The 20,780-nt window shown below is 37.8% G+C and overlaps 1 protein-coding gene across 1 annotated transcript in view; it reads right to left on the bottom strand.

Moving 5' to 3' along the window:
* The window catches only part of Emb (embigin), a 47,828-nt gene that overhangs the window by 13,036 nt on the left and 14,012 nt on the right, over nt 1-20,780 (bottom strand). Inside the window, exons 2-4 of the mRNA XM_013018675.1 lie at nt 19,429-19,518; nt 3,694-3,880; nt 3,404-3,492 (exon numbers count right to left, since the gene is read on the bottom strand). Of these exons, the coding sequence (XP_012874129.1) occupies nt 3,404-3,492; nt 3,694-3,880; nt 19,429-19,518 (366 nt within the window). The remainder of the gene's footprint in view (nt 1-3,403; nt 3,493-3,693; nt 3,881-19,428; nt 19,519-20,780) is intronic.

The following is a 20,780-nucleotide window of genomic DNA, read 5'->3' as shown; positions in this document are numbered from 1 at the left end:
ATCAAGATTTTGTTTCAATCAACACATTAGCAGCTACAAGTTTCCAGCAAGCACTTTTTTGGGGGAGGGAGGTGGGAGTAGGCAACACTAGAGCTTGAAATCAGGGCCACAAACTGGCTGAGCTCATACTCTACCACTTGAGCCATGCCATCAGACTTGTTTCTTTATTGGTAATTCTAGAGATAGGGGTCTAGCAAACTTTCAGCCAAGTCTAGGTTTGCACAGCAATCCTCCAGATCCTAGCCCCTTATATTTCAGGATTACATGGACAGAGTGTATTACTGCCATCTCTCCTCTCCTGGCATCAACAGGCATCAAGCAAAGTCAACAGGATTGTTTGCTTTTGTTTTACATAGTACTAATCAATAGTGCTAACACCCTTTTGCATTCTTCTAGTAACAAATCAACAACTCTCATGAAGAAAGAAGAAGGGACTCTGAGAACCAAGTGTCCCAAGGCTCAAATTCATGCGCTATCTATAATTGACTCTAACAATCTATGGCTAAATAAAATTGGGGAGGGTCTTAATTAAAAGCAGAGAATGAAAAATGCCTTCCACCCATATTCAACTGTACCATCACTTAGAAATTATCCTTGCTAGGAAAAACCACAAAGCAAATCATGTGCAGAATGAATACAATAGGAGATTTATATTTTTAAATGACTATTTTATTAGGTCCTTCCAAACCTAATAAAATAGTAACTTATAATATAAATTGTTATTAAGGTGCCTTTAACTCAATGAAATTATTTTTCTAAGCAATACCCAATTTAGATGATTTATACAAAAATACTTTTTTTAATTTTTAAGGAAGATCTCGAAGGACTCAATTTACTAATTTTATAAATATCTTCAGAATGCAATATATAGTTAAAAATTAGATCAGGGTAAAGTGGTAAATGATTTGAACTAAACTGCTTCCAACAAATTAAAGAAAGTAAATATTTAGTGGGGTTTTTTCTGCATTCCTCAAAGATCTGATTTAAAACCTCCACTTTGGGCTTATGTTCCTGATAACACCTAAGACCAGCTTACGTTATCTCACCGCAGTTCAGGAATTCTATGACCTTCCTGAATAATACCTGGCATGAAGCTGACAGACACAGTAGCAAGGAAAATGTTTCTCATATTCTTCACATTGAAAGGAAGATTTTAAGTAATTTAAGCAGTGTATGTAATTGTAAGTAATGTATGGTAGCTACTAAAAATATACATCAGCACTTAAACTTTGACCAGAATAACTAGTACATATTTCTAGAAAACAATGGACTCTAGAAAAAAGAATTGACTATTAAAATCTATGGCTAAATAAAATTTGGGGAGTCAATTAAAAACAGAGGATGAAATATGCTTTCCCCCCATGTTCAACTGTAGCACCACTTAGAAATATGTTTATATTTATTGGATTTTTGTGTGAATGTGTTCCATGTTCTTTCTGTTTATTAGAAAGAGACAGAGGAAAAAAGGGAAGGGAGGTAGGGAATGAGGGGAAGGAGATAGAAAGGTACAAGAGGAAAGAGAAGGACAGCAGGGTAAGAAAAGAAGAGAAATAAAGGAATGCGGTTATATAACTGTAACACTTCTATACAGCATCTTCACAACAAAAATGAATTTTAAAAAATCAGTGTTTACATACTGAAACTGGATAAAAGAAAAAAAAAGGAAAGGAATAAGGAAAGAGATGGGAAATAAATGCGGTATCTCTTCCTGCACTACAGAATTAAGATTAGGAAAAGCAGAAGAGATGATTTTATCTTTGAAGTCCATGCAGTAGGTGAAGGCTCAGAAATAGAGACAATCATATCAATGAGCTTGACTCTGTGTAGACCTAGGCTAATCTCTCTCTCTTTGTTTTTAATGAAAATAAAAATGTATAACAAAATTTAAAGAAAGCGAAATACAAAATCTTAAAGAATAAGCACACATATAAAACATTTTTTGAATAGTGGGTAAAATGTGGTTTGAAGGAATAATTTTCTTAAAAACTAATTTATTAATTAAGCTACAAAAACCTGATAATTAAAAAACAATAGTATTGGCACCCCAAGATAGGGACACAAGACATATTTTTCTTTGTCACTGTTGTTTTTAATGCACTATGTGATCTTTTTGTTTCTGTTCTTCCCCCCATGGTATAACCCCTGTTGTCACTCTATTTGATTCAGGTACCTTGTATCATATATATACATTTCTATTTTGGAGAAGGGAAGGGAAATAACAAAACACTGAAACAAGGATACAGGTTGACCCATTGTAACAATGAGACATATAAGACACTATGTTGAAAATGAACTTTACAACTTGGGTGGGTAGGGAGGGAGGAGTTGGGGAGGTGGGGAGGGAAAGGATAGTAGGAGAAAAACAAAGGAGAGGGTAACAATGCTCTTATAGGAAATATACTCATTACCTTACTCATGTAGTTAAAACCCCTCTGCACAGTATCTTTACAATAAAAAGTATTTTTTAAAAAATAGTATTTGGCAGGAGAGAGAATACTGGAAAGGGTGCCATTAATCAAAATGCATTATACTCATAATTTGGCAAAGTCAGATTGAAACCCCTTTCTACAACTGTTAAAAGATGGCAATAATAACAATAACTGATTTCAAAAAATAAACTAAAAAGTAAAGAAAAATGCTATTTGTAGATTTAGTAGAGCCAAAGCATGCAGACTTTATAAAGTCTGCAGTGTTGTGCTGCACCTGGCCTCTGCTTACCCACCTTTCCCTTGCTGACTCAGCCAATCAGTGGACTGCAGGCTTGCAAGTCCCACTCACGGGAAGTGACCTTCTGAAGGGCACCGTCATATTTTCTATGTTTAGATAAACAAATACCATTGTGTCACAAATGCCTGCAGTAAGGCAGTATCCAGAACATTGATGTACACTTGATGATACTCTCATGACAATGAAATCACCCAGCGACAAACTCCTCAGATCAGATCTCTGATACCAACAGCCAGGCTGTACTTTTAGGAATGGCTAAATTATTTTTTTAATGATGACATCTGACAATACAAAATATAGACAACCTTAGCACATCTCTATATTACTTTAAAATTGTATGGGTCTCTAAAATCTCAAGTCCTAGAGCTACAAAAACAGAATGCCAAGCCTTAAGTTAGTAGTGGAAGAACACACTAACAGAAATCTAGAACATGTTTTAAAAGCTCTAAACTTAGAGGGCTAAACTTGTAAATAAAATAAAGACGTTGATGGGAGGCTGGAAGTGGGAAGGGTGGCTGCAAAACCACTTTCCAGTTCACCTCTTGGAATTCTTGGGAAAGCACACGTCACTTCAGCTGCATTATGCACACTGAGGTAATCATAATTCAAAACCTGAAGGGTTTAGAGATCTAAGAACATAATGATGAAGTTATTATTCCTTGTTATTAATACTGACCTTTGATTTTAAATGTCCCTCTTCGTTCCTTTTCCTCTCCAAAGAAGCAAGAATAATCTCCCATTTGCTTGCTGTTAATGATGGTGAACCTAAAGACAGTTCAACTTATTAATACATTTTGTTTTCACAACACTTCTGAATGAAAATGAAGATGAAGCCACTAATCAAAGCTTAGAAACAATTCTGTCAACAGGCAAATTAAAATCAGTATAACATTCAAGTGCTTTTAAGAAAAAGAATGTTCAAGCTGTAAAAATTGAGGCTAGCAAGTGAAGCTCTTGTTCACTTACGTGTATTGGGTGTACACGGTGTTTCCTGTCGTGTTGATGACAAAATTGTTCGGAAGTAGCTCATCACCTTGCTTCCAAGTCACGTTCACTGCATTCACATCCCCAGATGTGGTGAGCTGGCATGCGAGTTCCACTTTAGAAGCCTTTTCCAAAGTGATATTTTTTTCTACTGGAGTACTCACATGTTCTGTTATTCCCAAAAGGAAAAAATAGATGTGAAAGTTACAGTTATGGGTATTTTCAATCCATAAAACCTATTAAAGTTTTCCACAACATTCTAACAGGTAGTGTATAGTGTATAACCCATTTATGTGTTTGAGGAATGTTTCCTGTCAACATAGACCTGGTTACTAGTCATTCTCTTTTCTAGGCACAACTGAAGAAAAGCTCTGATATAACGTTAATATCACAAATAATAATATAATATAGCATAATAATAATATAGCATTTATATCGAATAGTAGTATAGCATTAATATCACAAATAATCACAATCTGAAACTGTGATGTTTATCTCCTTACAATCCTATTAAGGGAACAGGAGAATGAGGTAGGAGTAATATAATTGTCTTCATATGCTCTGACAGGGTAGGAAGAGAAACAACTGTAAAAGCAACACACACTGGTTAGTGGATCGTGGAGTGACTGTTTTAATTCCGCTCAGTAAGCATAATCTTGGTTTTTGAACAAATGTTTTGTGCATACTATGGATTGAATTGATACTGTCATTTACACTTTTCTTAAGAATCTGTATGAGCTGGATAAAGACACAGATATAAGACAGAATTATGTAAGTATCCTGCAGGTTTGAATTTTAACTGAATCTGAAATTTCATTATGAATTTATAGTTATGGTTTGATATGAAGTGTCCCTCCCCCCCCCCCCCGCCAAAAAAAAAGAAAGCAAAAACACTGCAGTATTGACGGCATGATCCAAAGCTGGTAGATCCAGTCATTCAGAAGTAATATGATGATGAAGGCTCTGATCTGACCAATGAGTTAATCCATGAGATTCATGAAATGGCATCCCTGAGAGGTGACAGAAATGTTAGGAGGTAAAATTGAGTTGGAGGAAGTAGGCCATTTGGTGTTCTGCCCTATAAAGAAATGGCTTGTACCTGGATTTTCCCTGCTCTCTGCCCTCCTGCAATGATGTTCTGTCTGACCATGGCCCAGAAACAAGGGGGCCATTAACCACAGGCTGAAACCTTTGTACACATGAATCAAAAACAAATCCTTCCTTCTGTAAATTGTTTCCCTAACGTGTTTGTCACAGCTATGAAGATCTAATGACAGTCTAATACCAATGTTGCATTTTGAAAGAAAGGGAACTTTCAGTTCCTGAAATCTCCTAGCTGAACAAACAAGAGCATCTTCCAAAATTGTTAGAATTCAGTTGTCCTAACCCCCCCAGAAGCACTCAGGGAAGATCAGCTCTTATCACTAGAGAATTCTTCATACCACACCTGAGCAAACATTGTCACACAGCTGGCAGGTCTCCTATTTAATCTCCTATTTTACTCAAAGATAGATAAATCAGCTTCCCTTTCCTCTACTAAGCTCCTATACAGATGAGCCCAGATGTTAACTAAATGTCAGGCTCAGAAACTTAAACGTGAATTTACAGAGCTTATATGTGTAAACAAAAACCATTAATCTCAGGAAAGTGGAATGCTGAATCATGGTTATGAGGCCTCAGAGGGTGGGGGAAAGGATGAAACAAGGTTCACTAACAGGCACGGGAGCACAGCTGGAAAGAAGGAATAGGTTTACTGTGGTATAGCACAGTAGGATAAACGCGGTTAACAATTAATTTCAGAAGACCTAGCACACAGGATTTTGGATGTTACCAACACAAAGGCTGGAAAAATGCATGAGGTGCTGTATTGTCCATTGCCCTTCGGTGATCACATTTTCTTTTGAACTGATGTTCTCTGTGGCAGCCACATCTGTTCTGAAGCACCTACACACTATTTGACCTTGGATGACATGACGAATATCAAGATCGCAAAAAAATCGAGGGCCAAAGTTTTCTTGGTTGTCAATTAACTTTTTAATGTTTAAAACGATGAGATACAAGACTACAATCCTAACTACTCTTTTGAGTTAATTTTTGTCCCCCTGAGAACTACTATGACAGGTGCAATTAAATCTGTTCCTTTCTTGCTAATCCTTTTTGTCAGTTTAATTCCTGGTAACAAAGAAAAGTGCTCCCTCTCCCACAGTTTGTTACAAGGATAACATTCCAGAGCCTGCAGGTGAGATGTCTAGACTCCAGAACCAGCCACCAACCTTTATTTACCAGTCGATTTCCAGATTTCAGCTGGTGTCCAGCTGAGCGAGGATGGTTAACAGCCTCCTTTACCTCTTTTTCTTTAATCTTTAGGCTCCCAAACATTAATACCTTACACACACACACACACACACACACACACACCAATTTAAATTCTGAGCAATAGAAGGAGACACAACATTAAACTACATCCCTTTAGATTGTAGGGAAACTCTACAAAATAAATGATCTGGGTTTTTTAATAAAAAAATAAAAATAAATTAAATGAGGGTAATAAGATACTTTACCGAGTATCATATATGTATCTATGAAAAGTAAAACTAAACTGTAATGTTTCAGGCTTCCATATTTGTCCTTATTATACCTAGAAAATTTATAGGCAATTCAGAAAAGTGGGGAGGCTTCTGTGTAAATGTCCAAATAGTAGTACTTACAAGAATCAGAAAAGGAACCACGTTGGAGAGAGGCAGTGCACTATATACACCAGTTTCTTCTGGTGCAGAGCCCAGACGTACAAAGAAAGTGCAATAGAATTCAGGTTTAAATACCTCATTACTTTACATTATATTTAAGACTTCACAAAATGCAAAGTTTGCAGACAGGGAAGTACAGGCTAGCAGGAAGTGCTCTGTGAGTACATGCTCGAAATAACTGCTGTCTAACTGCAAAACTGCTGGACTTAATTCTAGGCTCAAATCAACAACAAAAACCAAGGCCAGGTACACACATCCTTAGCAAGAGTCAAAATATGCAGTGGGAGAAAAAAATGGAGTAAAACCGAAAGAATTTACTCATCTCAGCAGAATTACTAAGCTGAGCGCCACCTATATGTCAGCAATTACACTAGGTATGAATAATGAGAGAAAATACTTCAAGATTAACTATATTCAATCCTGAGATTATGTTTACTGCAATGTTCTCCATGTGTGCATTTAGCTCTGGGGTAAAGCTTAGTTTTACCCTTAAAACTTGGTGCTATCTCTTGGCAAAACTCAGCTAATTCTTTTGTAATTTCATTAGTTACTTGCTTCAATGAATCTGCTACATACAGCCTGTCCTCACCCCATGCCCAACTTAATATGGTATATTCTGCTGTCCCAACTCACCAAAGAAAAAGCTTTCACTTACAATAGAACCAACCTAATTACTAAGCCCTGATGGTATTTATTCAGAGTTCAAGTTTCACATACATGATTTCTACAGAAAGTCAGATACTGCCAGAGATTTCCTATTTGTTGAAATTCCTTGTATTTTGCTTCACTTTTTTTTCCTACTTTTACTTCACCACTGTAGTGAATTTTAAACACTTTGCTGGCTACCTCAAATGCTACCAACTGCTCCTTTAAATGTTGTTGCTTTGTGGGTTTGTTTTGTTTTGTCTTGTTTTGTTTGGTGGGGGGAGAGTGGTGTTGCTATGTTTTCTCCTTTTCCTTTTGGTGGTACTTAGGACTGAACTCAGAGCTTCACAATTTGCTAAGCAAGCACTATACCATCTGTGCCATGCCCCTGGGATTTTTCTCATAGTTCTGGCTTTTTTTTGGTACTTTTTTTTAATTGTAAAAATGCTGTTACATGTGTTTTATCGTAAAAATGGGTTACAGTTACATGAGCAACAATATTCAATTTCCTGTTGAGCATTGTTGTACACACAAGTTGTAAAGTTTGTTTTCAACATAGTGTGTTGTATATCTCATTGTTACAATGGGTCAACCTGTATCCTTGCTTTTAGATGTGGTCTCTCACAATGTTGTCCAAACTGGCCTCAAAATATCTACCCTTCTATCTTTACCTCCTGAAAAGCTAGAATTACAGGTATGAGCCTCACTTGGGACTTTGAAGATAGAATCTCTAACCATTTTTTTCTGGGGCTGGCCTCACATAGTGAGTCTCCTATTTCTGTCTCCTAAGTAGCTGGGATTGCAGGCTTATACCACTACAGCCAGCACTCGCTGGCTTCTTTCTTTTCTTAACAATATTGTGTTCAATTCACTGATCACTGCTAGTATCTTTTACTTGAAAGACCCGAAGCTCAATTCTTGATCTAGTTCCATGCTCCACATGTCTACTAAACCTGGAAAGCCATTAAGTACTGAAAACTTTGTACATCTGAGTTAGGTCCCCCAGCCTTCCCTTTCCTTGGCCCCAATACTGACTTCTGGTACAGCAGCATTCGGTTGATTTTACCCCACTGCAATACCAACCAAGTTTGCCCTCCTCCCCACGCAAAAAAAAACTTCCTTCACTGTTAGGTCTTCATTACCTTTCACCAGGACTAGACAAATGACCTAATGTCTCTTGGCTACTTTCTCTTCCTCCATCTGTTTTTGTATAACAAAATACCAAAATTATACCTCAAATTATTTAGTTGCTATCATTAAACAACTTTCAGTTGTAAAATGAAGTGTCTATAATGAATACCACCATTTCCACATTTGGCCCATTTTCTTGAGCTCTACACTAAAACAATACATATCCCATAAGACTGGAAAGAACCACAGTAGAGCAAGCAGTAATCTCTGGTAAGCGCTCATTTCCTCTCGCCAAGAAAAGCTACGGTGTATGCTATCCGTCCTTGTGGGTTGATGACATCACTTCATCTTCACAACAGTTCCCATAAGGTAAGAACAATTTTACAGGGAAGTCCTGGGTAAGTCATCAAGACACTAGCAGAGCAGATTGTTAAACTTAGATGTGGCTAAGACCAGACTATCCTAATCCACACTAGCCATCAGTTCTCAAAGGCATGGAATTCTTATTACAAAGGAATCAACTTCATCACCTTCAAATGCTTTAGTCCAGATTTTAAGTTAAAAAGTATTAATAGCCTTATTGCATTATTATTAATAGCATAATATAAGCAATGTACCAGTATGAACATAAAAGAGTTGAAAGGTGTCATCAAACACATTTAAATCACATTCTCAACACAACACTTTTGTGGTATAATATAGACGCATTACAACCTTCCTTAGTGGCATGTCATTCACCAAGTCTAATTATTATCTCATTGTTTCCTGCAATATTTCTGCAGGTTGGGAAGCTCAGCCTCAAAAATACATAGAACATTCTGTTTCACTTTTTTTTATTAATTTACTTGATTGTTATTATAGAGATGGTGTACAAAGGGACCACAATTACATTTCCTTCATTTGGCGTTTTCTGTTCCCACACTCTCTCCCAGTCCCTCCCTCCCATTCCCATCCACAAGTTGCATAGCTCATTTTCATCAATCTCCAGTGAGCTCCACGGCTGCACTTTTTCACCCTTTTTCCCTCGAGTTCTGTACCCTCCCTCCAACCCTATGGAAGATGTACATGTGAATATACCATACATAAGGTAAAGAAGACAGGATCATCAAAAACTAAAAAAAATAAAGGAAGGAAGGAAAAAAATGTGGTCTCTTGTTTCCCTATCTTGGAGTTCATTTCAGTATATTATTTTATATAAATATGAAGAGGCATTTAGGCATTGCACCTTTGTGTTTCTCTTCCAAGAATATCCTTTTGGTCTCATTGTGTGTATCTAGAATCCTGTATAATTTATCATATCCCAATATATTTTAGATCTAATTTCCACATATCAGAGAGAATATGCACTCTTTGTCTTTCTGAACTTGGCTTACCTTACTTTATTTGATTTGTTCTACTTCCATTCATTTCCCTACAAATGACATTATTTTATTCTTTCTAATGGCTGTGTAAAATTCCAGTGTGTAGAGGTACCACAATTTTTTGGTCCACTCATCTATTGTGGAGCTTCTGGGCTGTTTCCATATTTTGGCTACTGTGAATACATTTCAAATTTAAGTCTTTTGTGGTTAGCTGACAAATGAACATGAGTTCAACAAACAACATTTCAACTTCCCAAACATTGCCCAACAGCAACGCATTTCTGCCATTCTAAGGTTTTGCATAAACATCCATGACATCTACATTTTTAGGATTGCAGAAAGTCTCCTAGTTTCTGAAACATATTACGTAAAGATTGTTCTTAGCTGGGCATTGTGGTGCATGCCTGAAATCCCAGCATGTGGAAGATGAAGGCAGGTAAATTATGAATTAGAGGCCAGGCCTGGAGCTATATAATAACAATCAACCTCAAACATAAATAAGACCAACAGTAAAATTATATATCTATAATCTATAATATATATATACAGAGAAAAGACCATAAATACATACATGCACTCAAGTTCAATTCTAAAATACAAAATAAAGTCTAATAACATGAAGTGCTAGTGAGGATATGGGAAAATTCTGTTCAAATATGTGAACAAGGAGAAAAGGCAAACTGTCCAGTTATTTTTGTGAGTAATTTCAAGGTGTCTACCTGAACAAAAGGTGTGTACTTCTACTTTGCCCTGAAAGAACATTCAAATATCCCAGGAAAGAAGGGTATTTGTTGCTATATGAATATATACATATATACACATAAGTATATATATATATATATATATATGTATGAATATATACATATATGCACATAAGTCTACATATACACATATATATATGCAACCTCATTTAGCAAGTGTTAGCAAACTGATACATACTGTATATATAAGCCAAGGAAATGTAATTCCATATATTATATGACTAGATCACCAGCAAGTAATATTGAAGGACAAAAAGCAAATTTTAGAACAATACTTACGGATATTTACTGCTAATATTAAAGATTTCTAAGTCCTACTATATAGTTTCTGTGGGTAGGTATAGGTCTGGTATAGCCAGAGGCACACAGAGAGTAGTCACCCTTATCTATGAGTGGTCTGGAAATATTAAATGAAAATTCTAGAAATGAACAATTTGTAAGTTTCAAACTGGGAACCATTCTGAATAGCATCCTCCCTCTGGCTTACCAGAGATACAAATGGAAGCACTGTTTCCTAGAGAGTGTCAACGCTATATTTACCATCTGTCTGCTAATAATCTGGCATCCATCTTGGTTATCAGATCAACTGTCATGGTACAAGGCAAGACTTGTATTCAAATAATCCTACTTTATTTATTAATCTTAGCTCCATAGGGCAAGAGGTAGTTGTACTAGCAATTTAGACTCTAGATCAGCTATGAGGCACTTCTTGTCACGCTCAACTTCATATAATAATTCGACAAAAGGTGAAGGAAACAGAGATATCTTGAGAGGCTACATTCAAAGAATGTTTATTACACTGTAACATTATATGTGGTTTTATTAGTTATTGTTACTATCTTTCTTTCTCTTATTTGAATTTGAGACTTCACACTTGCTGGGCAGGCCCTTCCCTGCTTAAGCTACACCTCTAACCCTTTCTACTCTGATTATTTTGAAGTCAGGATCTTGACAATCCAGACCATGATCCTTCTATTTATTTTAACTTTTCCCAGCACTGCTGGGATGGCAGATATGTACCATCAGCCCCAGGGATTTTTTTGTGGTTTTATTTGTGGGTGGGTGGGTATAGGGTTTTTTTTTTCCCTGTAGAGATGTGGTCTACCAACCTATTTTTAACCTAAGCTTGCCTCGAACTGCCATCCTCCTGATCTCTGCCTCTTGAATAGCTAAGATTACAGGAGTTGGCCACCAGTGCCTGCACACTTTAAGTCATATTTTAAATTATGCATTATAACAAGTTAAGGCGAGAAATGTAATCATTACCTTACTTATGTAACTGTAACCCCTCTCTACATCACCTTGACAATAAAATTAAAATTTTTTAAAAAGAAAAAAAGGAAAATACTCATGACCAACTAAATAGCAATTGATCTGTTATAGTGTAAGATTTGTTAAAACTCTGTTGTGTAGTTTTTTACATATGATTGTGAGAAAGAAAATTTATTATTAGTATTACTATTATTATTATGTTGAAAATGCAGAATTTATGAATGCTTATGTTCTGCTCAATAACATTAGAAAAAGGAGTCTATAATTCTAAAAAGGTAACTTTATAACAGAGTTACTAACTATGCCATTTTACCTGGTTGAAGGAAATTTTGTAATAGTTACATTAAATAAAACACATATTTGGATATCAAAAAATGTAAATGGTAGGTAAATAGATGAGCTGCATTGTCTAGAAAATCATGACAAGCAAAAAACAGCTGCTTATGTTCTGTATGTATGTACAGTTTATTCCCCAAAATTCTTAATCCACAGTTGTTTGAATACATAAAGAACCCATGGATCCAGAGAACTGCCTGTACATAGGGTTCAGTACTTCTGGTGCTGTGAATCAACTAAAACTCTTGGAATATATCCCCTACTAATAAAAGGGAGAGGGAACTACTGAATAAAGTCCCCTGAATAATACCATAGGAATGGAACTATAACTCAGTGATACTCAGACAATGCCTGTCTGGTATGTGAAAGGGTCTGGGTTCTATTCTTTCTTAGTACCACCACTTTTTTAAATCAAATCATGTTTTTAAAATGTTCCTATTGAGTATATTATATAGAGTAAATAACTATTATGGATACACACACACATACACACATAGACACACACATACACACACACACACACACACACACACACACACACATACACAGGCTGGGAAAGAAGCATTACAAATGGAGGCTGCCACTGGAGAAATGTCAGACATTCAGAGGAGCAATAAAACTTTGACTTAATCTGTCATACTGTCTTTTTTTTTTTTATGTCAGTGATGGGGCTTGAACTCTGGGTGCTGTCCCTCAGCTCAAGGCTAGAGCTCTACCAAGTCTCATGGACTTTCCTGTCCGGACTAGCTTTGAACCACGATCCTCAGATCTCAGCCTCCTGAGTGGCTAGGATTACAGGTGTGAGCCACCAGTGCCCCGCTGCTGTCTGATTTTGTTGTTGTTGTTGTTTTGCCAGTCATAATACCTGAACTCTGGGCCTGGGCACTGTCCCTCAGCTCAAGGCTACTGCTCTACCACTTGAGCCACAGCACCACTCCTGGCCTTTTCTGCTTATGTGGTGCAGAGGAATTGAACCCAGGGCCTCTTGCATGCTAGACAAGCACTCTATCACTGAGCCACCTTCCCAGCCCCATGCTATCTTTTTTTTTCTCACAGTATATTGTTTCTTTTGTTTTTAACATTTCTACTTTTTTTTGTCCGTACGGAGACTTCTAGAGTGTCTAGTCCTTTTGCTCCTCGGCTACCTGTGTTGCTGCTTCAGCCTTTTGTACTTCTCCTTTTGTCCAATTCTCAAAATGGGACACACAGTCAGGAAGACATCACACCTTTCCAGAGAGGTCCATTGCATTCCTGCAGATAACTCCTCACCTGGGCTCTCTTCAGGGTTCTTTCTTAGCTTAGAGGCTCCATATAACGCATGTAATGTAACTTTGCAATCTAAACCTTTCTAGACAGCAGGCTCATACCTTTCAATAATCAGATGAATCTTTCAGGGTCCTTCTTTTACATTTCATTAGTATTATTGTTATTTTCAATAACAGATAACAATCAGAGTCCTGTGTTTTTCCATAGGACATGGCTAACACAAAGAAGCCAATTTGTCATCTCTTTGTGCTATCAGCTGACTTTTTCCAGCTTGTGTCAAACCTTCCACTGTGCTTGTAACCAAGGAAGGATCAGCTTTCTGAAGGTTTCCAGTTCCTACTTCTCTCCCTGCATAGATGTAATACTGTGCGCTTCTGCAGCCTGAGACTGAAGTGCGATGATCACCCACAAGGAAACCAGCATCATTGCTCCACAACACTGGTACAGTGGAGTCTGCCTTTACGTTCTTGTGGACTTACACATTTAAGAGAATATTTACTGTATGTGACACATCCCCCAGGGTGACAAAAGAGTTTTCACATTTATTAACCTATTGGATTTCTGGAAATAATGTTTTCATGTTTTTTTTAATGAATTCACCTTTACTTACATGATTACAAGCTAATAAAGCCAATGAATATCAGAGATACAAATCAGCACCTCATTCTATGAGTTGTGTTGAAGCTGTAGCTTTTGCCTTAATTTTCAGACAGCGAGGATCAGAACACCAGCAGCAGGGAGAAAAAGTGAGATTGAAACAGGCCAAGTGAGGCCTGGGGAGAGGGACTTAGGTCATCCGGTGTCCTGTCAAGGGATTAAATGGCTTTCCTGGAAGCTTCCACCTCTTGAAATGTGACTATAATAGGAGCAGTCTTGGGGCTCCATCTGTAATCCCAACCATGGGGGAGAAGGAAATCAGAAAGATCAATAGTTGAGGCATCAGTAAGAAGAAGGTGAATCCTAGTTTAATTGGGCAAAAGCTTGAGACACTATCTGAAAAACAACTGAAAGCAAAAAGGCTTGAAAGTATGGCTCAAGTGGTAGAGGGCCTACCTAGATATGAGACCCCTAAGTTCAAGGACCAGTATCACAAAAAGGAGTGGTGGACAATCCTGGCCTCCCCTCCATACCTCTCCCTCTTGGTTCAAGCTTTTTCTTACAAGTCCTCTGCTATCCTCAATGGGGGCCTTGCTGGAGCTTGTGCCCTGCTGTTTGGACTCTCAAGCTCCAAAACTGGTGAGCTAAATATAATCCTCTATACATCCGAAGTAGCCTGTGTTGGGTATTTCATGGCAGTAACAAGAAATAAACTGATAAGTTTATTCTCTTCTATGTGTACAGTACTGAGGGGACACTAGGGATAAATTTGTTGTTCAGGGGACATTTCAGCTATGTCTACCGGGTACAGGCCAGCGAACCTGCTAAACAGCCTACAATGCCCAAGACAGCCCTTCACAATAAAGAACTGCCCCCTGGAACACATCAATATTTCTGCTTCTTAGGACAAACGTTGCCTGCAGCTGCTGTCAGACTTACTGCTATGGTGGAGCCTCTTCCAGCTTCTCTTTTGCTCCCTGTGAAAATCAGCATTCACATTGTTCTTCTCTGCTTCCGCTTACTGAATGCCTCTGAGAAGTATAAACATCTGCAGCTCCCAGGAGCCATTCTAAAACCTTCTTCTTTAGGGGGCCAAATCCAAGGCAGTCCCACAGCTTTTTATCATCTCAATTACCTATGACCTGAGAGGTCCTTCTGCCTCCATAGAGGCCACAGAGCTGGCTTTCCTAGTCTTCACTCTCTTCCCAGGACTTACATTGTGGTCAATTTGCATTTGCATATCCACACTTCCAGTGTGTGTTCAGGCTACTTCCTCCTCTCACCAGGACCCTGCCCGGTCATCTGCTCATATATTAGCTGGGAAATACAGTGTGCCACTGAGTCAACAAAGTTGCTGATGTCCTACCAACAGGCTGAGAAAGAAAATGGCCAGCTGATGTTTTGATTTCAGTGTCACTGTTTGAACTGTAACACATTATTGAGACAGTAAACAGTACAAAATGCAGATGACAAGAAAAATCATTGAAAGTAACAACACAGAAACACTAATTGCAGTAACACACCTAACAACTGTCAAATATTGATATTAGAAAAGTTAGAACAATGATGTTCATTATCCAAACATCTGTTCCATAAAACCTGGTGAGAGGAAGGGAGGGGCAGGAGAAAAGAGAAAGAAAGGAGGACGGGAAACTTCATAATTCTAGTCAGATCAATTATACTTTTACAAATTCAATATTCAGAAATGTAATTGCTCATTTGACCTACATAGGGTTCAGATTATTAGAATAGCTTTATTTTCATAGTTTTTGAATAAATCATGTCACACCTGCCTCCATCTCCTTAAAATATGCGTAAGGGTTTGAACTAAGAAATAAAGAAATCAGCCATAAGACAGCCCAAAGTATGATTAAAGGCGTTGATTCTGGTGCCAGACTCCCAGGGTTCAAAATCAAGCTCCACCTGGGGTCCTGGAATTGCGATCACTTCGCTTAATCTTTTTGCTTTTCATTTCTCATCTCTAGATTATAAGTAATAATACTCATCTTACAGGGCTGTTAGAAATACCATGTACATGGTATGTGATTAATACCATGAACTTGTTTAGCAAATAATTCATATTCTTTTAAAATATTAATTACACAACTAGGCTCTTAAGAATCAAAATATTCCCCCAGGCACAGGTTAAGTGAGCTTCCCACTCTCATCAAATAAATGTGCTGAGAACAGCTAAGGTCAAAATTGGTAACTGTACTTAACTCACTCTAGGGAGAAAAATGATCTAATAGATTGAACTTCTGAAATGGCCAGAGCGAAAGAGAAAATAATAAGGAAAAAGATGAAAATGCATGAACTACTTTTCTTTGTTTTTCTTCTTGTAAAGATACTGTACAGAGGGGTTATAGTTACATGAGTAAGGTAATGAGTACATTTCCTATCTAGCATTGTTACTCCCTCCCTTGTTTTTCCCATACTATCCCTTCCTTCCTCACCTCCACAACTCCTCCCTCCCTGCCCCCAAGTTGTAAGGTTCATTTTCAACAAGGTATCTTATATGTCTCATTGTAACAGTGGGTCAATCTGTATCCTTATTTCAGCATTTTGCTATTTCTCTTCCCTGCCCCAAATTAGAAAAAAATGCATATACAAGATGCAGGGCACTGGAATCAAATGCAGTACGGCCTCCATCAGAAAGAATGATACCACCCCATTTGTTAGGAAATGGAAAGACTTGGAATAAATTATATTAAGAGAAGTAAGCCAGACCCAAAGAATCATAGTCCCAAGGTTTCCCTTATTTGCAATAACTAGTGTATGTCTAGGATAATCTTACCAGACAAGCAGAAACCGTCAAAAGCTATGTACATATGACTATATAAGACGAGGCTAAGTGAAATGAATCCCAAGATACAGACACAAGAAGTTTTATCTTTGTTGCTGTTGTTTTTAATGTACTATGTGATTTCTTTGTTTCTTTTGTATGTTCTTCCCCCTAACTACTTTTTTTGTGGCTGTCAGCCATAAGGCTTGCCCAAGGCTAGTGCAACACTACTTTGAGCCACAGCTCCACTTCCAGTTTTCTGGTGGTTCATTGGAGATAAACAAATTGTTTAAATTGGGATACAGGTGGACCCATTGCAACAATGAGATGTACAAGATGTTAGGTGGAAAAACAAACTTTACAACTTTGGCAGGGAAGGGAGAGCAGGAATGGTAAGGGGAAACAAAGAAAGAGGCAACAATGCTTGATAAGAAATGTTCTCATTACCTTGCTCTTGTAATTGTAACCCCTCTGTATGGTATTTTCACAATAAAAAAAAAACTTTAAAAAAAGTCTCAAGGGGACTTTTTTGCCTGAGCTGGCTTTGAACCACAATCTCAGCCTCCTGAGTAGCTAGGATTACAGGCATAAGCCACCAGAGCTGGCTACTAACTACTATTTACTGATTAACAATAGTAAAATTAACAATATATAGAAAATAAATAATACTGGCACATCAAACTGGCAAGGATAACATGAAAATATTCACAAAACCCATTAAAAGCCCCTACTGGTGCAGTAAGGACCCTCAATGGCTCTTAATAATCAAGTCTTAAGCTCCTAAGACCACACTGTGGACAAGACAACCATACATGAAACCATTTGGTTTACAGATCAGGGAAGTGACGTTTTAATGTTAAGATCAGTTTTTGGGGTTTTTTTTTATTGTGAAAATACGGTACAGAGGGTTTACAATTACATAGGCAAGATAATGAGTACATTTCTTATCAAGCATTGTTAATTACTCAATTTTTTGCCAAATAAAAACAAATTCTAACCTACCTTTAAAAGAAATAAAAAAGGCCTTGTTTTCTAAAAAGCTAAATCAATAAATAAAGAAGGACAATACACTGTAGTAAAGGTTCCAAACTTAAGATCTTCAAGATTCACAAAATCAAAGAGGAAAAGCCTTTGTTGTGGAAGGAAGGACAACCAAGCTGGCAGGACTTGAAGGGAAAATGAGAAAACAAGAGAATGTAGGTAAGTAGCATACTACTCAGGCTGTATGGTTGAGATATAGAGCAAGCTGCAGTGCAGAAGTCCCTGAGGACAAGAGCTGACACAAGTTTCATCAAGTCAGAGGAGTAAGTAAGTAATGAACAACTGAAAACACCTGTTTTCTTTTTCTTTTTTTTTTTTTTTTTGTGCAAGTCATGGGCCTGAACTCTGGGCCTGGGCACTGTCCCTCAGCTCTTCAGCTCAAGGTGAGTGCTTTACCACTTGAGCTACTGCATTACTTCTGGCCTTTTCTACTTATATGGTGCTGAGGAACCCAGGGCCTCATGCATGCAAGGCAAGCACTCTACCACTGAGCCACCTTCCCAGCCCCACCTGTTCTCTTTATAAGAGTAGGAATAGTAGTTTTATTTACATCATTAGAATAAAAGAAGAGCTAGGAGTTAAACCCCCTAAGCACCTTAAGCAAATAACCCCCCTAACACTAGTTAACAAGTTAAGGTCTATGCTGATACAATGTTTCCAGGCCCCAATTGTCCTGGGTGAGTGAGAGTGATCTCCTGTGTACAATGTTGGCAGATTCATCAAAACATTGGCAACCTTAAGACCTCTCAATTTAAAGAGACAACCAACAATTAGAATATGCAGAAAGAAAAAAGAAGTTAACAACATAATAATATTGTCATTATTTTTTATGAGGATACATTTCTAATACTGGAATAAGGATATTTGGAAAACAAAAACAAAATACCTACCTACACCAACTTATAAAAGTGTTCTTCCACAATGGAAGGGGTGACACTGACAAAAATACATTGTAAAGCCCCCCTTTGTGCAACCAAGTAAAAATAATAATTTTCTTAATTAAAATAAAATTGTTCCACCATGCTCAAGCAAATGTGTGCACGCGCGCACATGTGCGCACACACACACACACACACACACACACACACACACACAGTCAAGTAATACAAAGTGCAGAAACAATTCATAAGATTACAAGAGATAGTTTAAAACTGGACATAACTGTGTAAAATAGTAGTTATTAATTTCACATACAGTCTTAATTTTTTAAGTTGTAATTATGCTATTTTATGCTAATAGGCCTCAGACCTCTCACACTAATTTTAAAAACTCTGTGCTTACGTTTGATTGAAAAGCAATTCTGAGAAATGGTAAGTCCGAGCTGAGTCTATTTCTGGCATTCCTTTTCCCCACAGCCCTGCCCTTCAGTCCTGGGACATCATCACTAGTTTCTCCAGCTGAATGCTTTCCAGAAGACACACTTCCGCCCCCATGCAGAGTAATGGTCTTAATGGAAGTAACTCTCAGGAACTGACAAAAGCATAAGACTATCTACTACAACTAATCTTCCACTGCTCTTCCACAAACACCCCTCCTTCTAGGGCTTTCTAGGGTCTAACAGGTCTAGAATAGCTTCTTTCTCCCAATCACACAGCACAATGTCCATATGACATTAAAAACCCATTATACTCAAGACATCTGTGTAAATTACTGTATGGTGTTCCCAATAACCAGGATCAGATATTAGTAGATGTGGAGACAAAAAGCAGTAGTTTAAGTTAAAACATTTTCTTGAGCCCTATTTTGACACCACAGTATTTGGAACATGAGATACCTACCTGTCAGTGATATGTTATGAGTCTCCAAGGGAAGGTTAGAGTACTTGGCTATCATTTCATCCCGAACAGGCAGACTTGTAAACTCTGAATCTGAAAGAGAAAGAACATGTACCAACACTCAGTACTTTGTTCAGTGTCACCCCTTCAATGTTGATCAGCACATACTGTATCCATAACTGCTTTGTTGAATGGGAACAACTTACTTTTATTGAAGGTAATAAAAATATTTTTAAACAGAAAGTACTTTAAAACAGCAAAGTAAGCAGGGTACTGGTGGCTCACACCTGCAATCCTAGCTACTCAGGAGGCTGAAATCTGAGGATCACAGTTCAAAGCCAGCCCAGGCAGGAAAAGCTGTGAGACTTACCTATAATAAACCTCTCAGAAAACCAGAAGTGGCGCTGTGGCTCAAATGGTAGAGTGCTAGCTTTGAGCTGAAGAGCTGAGGGACAGGGCCCAGGCCCAGAGTTCAAGCCCCATGACAAACAAAAAAGAAAAAGAAAAAGGCAAGTTATAGGGAATATCTGGGGGTGAGTGGATGGAGTGAGAATGATGGACGAGGTGATATTGATCAAGGGGGTTTGTACTCACAAATTAACGTACTGTATTGAAACCCCTTTGATGACTATTTCAAGACAGTATGTTTAGTTTAAAAATAAAATAAATACAAATCTAAAGTAAATAAACTGATATATTATATAATACAAAAATATTTAATAATGTATTCAGCTATTAAATGTGACCCAATTGTTGCAGTTTTATTTTCTCCTTCTTATTTAAATTTACAAAGCTGATTTATTTTTATTTCTATTTATTTTTTTTGTTGGTCATGGGGCCTGAACTCTGGGACTGGGCACTGTCCCTCAGCTCTTCAGCTCAAGGCTAGTGCTCTACCACTTCAGCATCAGCCCCACTTCTGGCTTTTTTTGTTTTTGTGGTACTGAGGAATTGAACCCAGGGCCTCATGCATGCAAGGCAAGCGCTCTACCACTGAGCCACCTTCCCAGCCCCAAAGTTGCTTTTTTTTTTTCAGTTAAGGGGTAGGTTTATTCATCGTTCCAGCTGGCACCAGGCCATGTTGGCCCTCCATGCGGCTGGGAAAAGACCTAGGAAAGAGAGCCTCTGGGCCTGGGCTAGGCCTCATCTAGGGTAGGGGCGGGGAAAGGTGTGGCCACATGGAATCCAGATGTGAACTCAGCGGCTGATTTTTTTAAGATGGATTTTTTCCCCTTGAATAAAAGCTTCATACAATTGCAAGTTCTTTACAAAACATAAAATAGAAGTGAACACTGAGAAATGAGGTAAGAATGACAGAAAACAGAAAGAAGAGGCAAGAAAGAAGTACAGAGAGG

The sequence above is a fragment of the Dipodomys ordii genome, unplaced genomic scaffold (assembly GCF_000151885.1).
Source record: "Dipodomys ordii isolate 6190 unplaced genomic scaffold, Dord_2.0 Scaffold41, whole genome shotgun sequence".
NCBI lineage: Eukaryota > Metazoa > Chordata > Mammalia > Rodentia > Heteromyidae > Dipodomys > Dipodomys ordii.
This window is presented reverse-complemented; position numbering and strand designations above follow the sequence as displayed.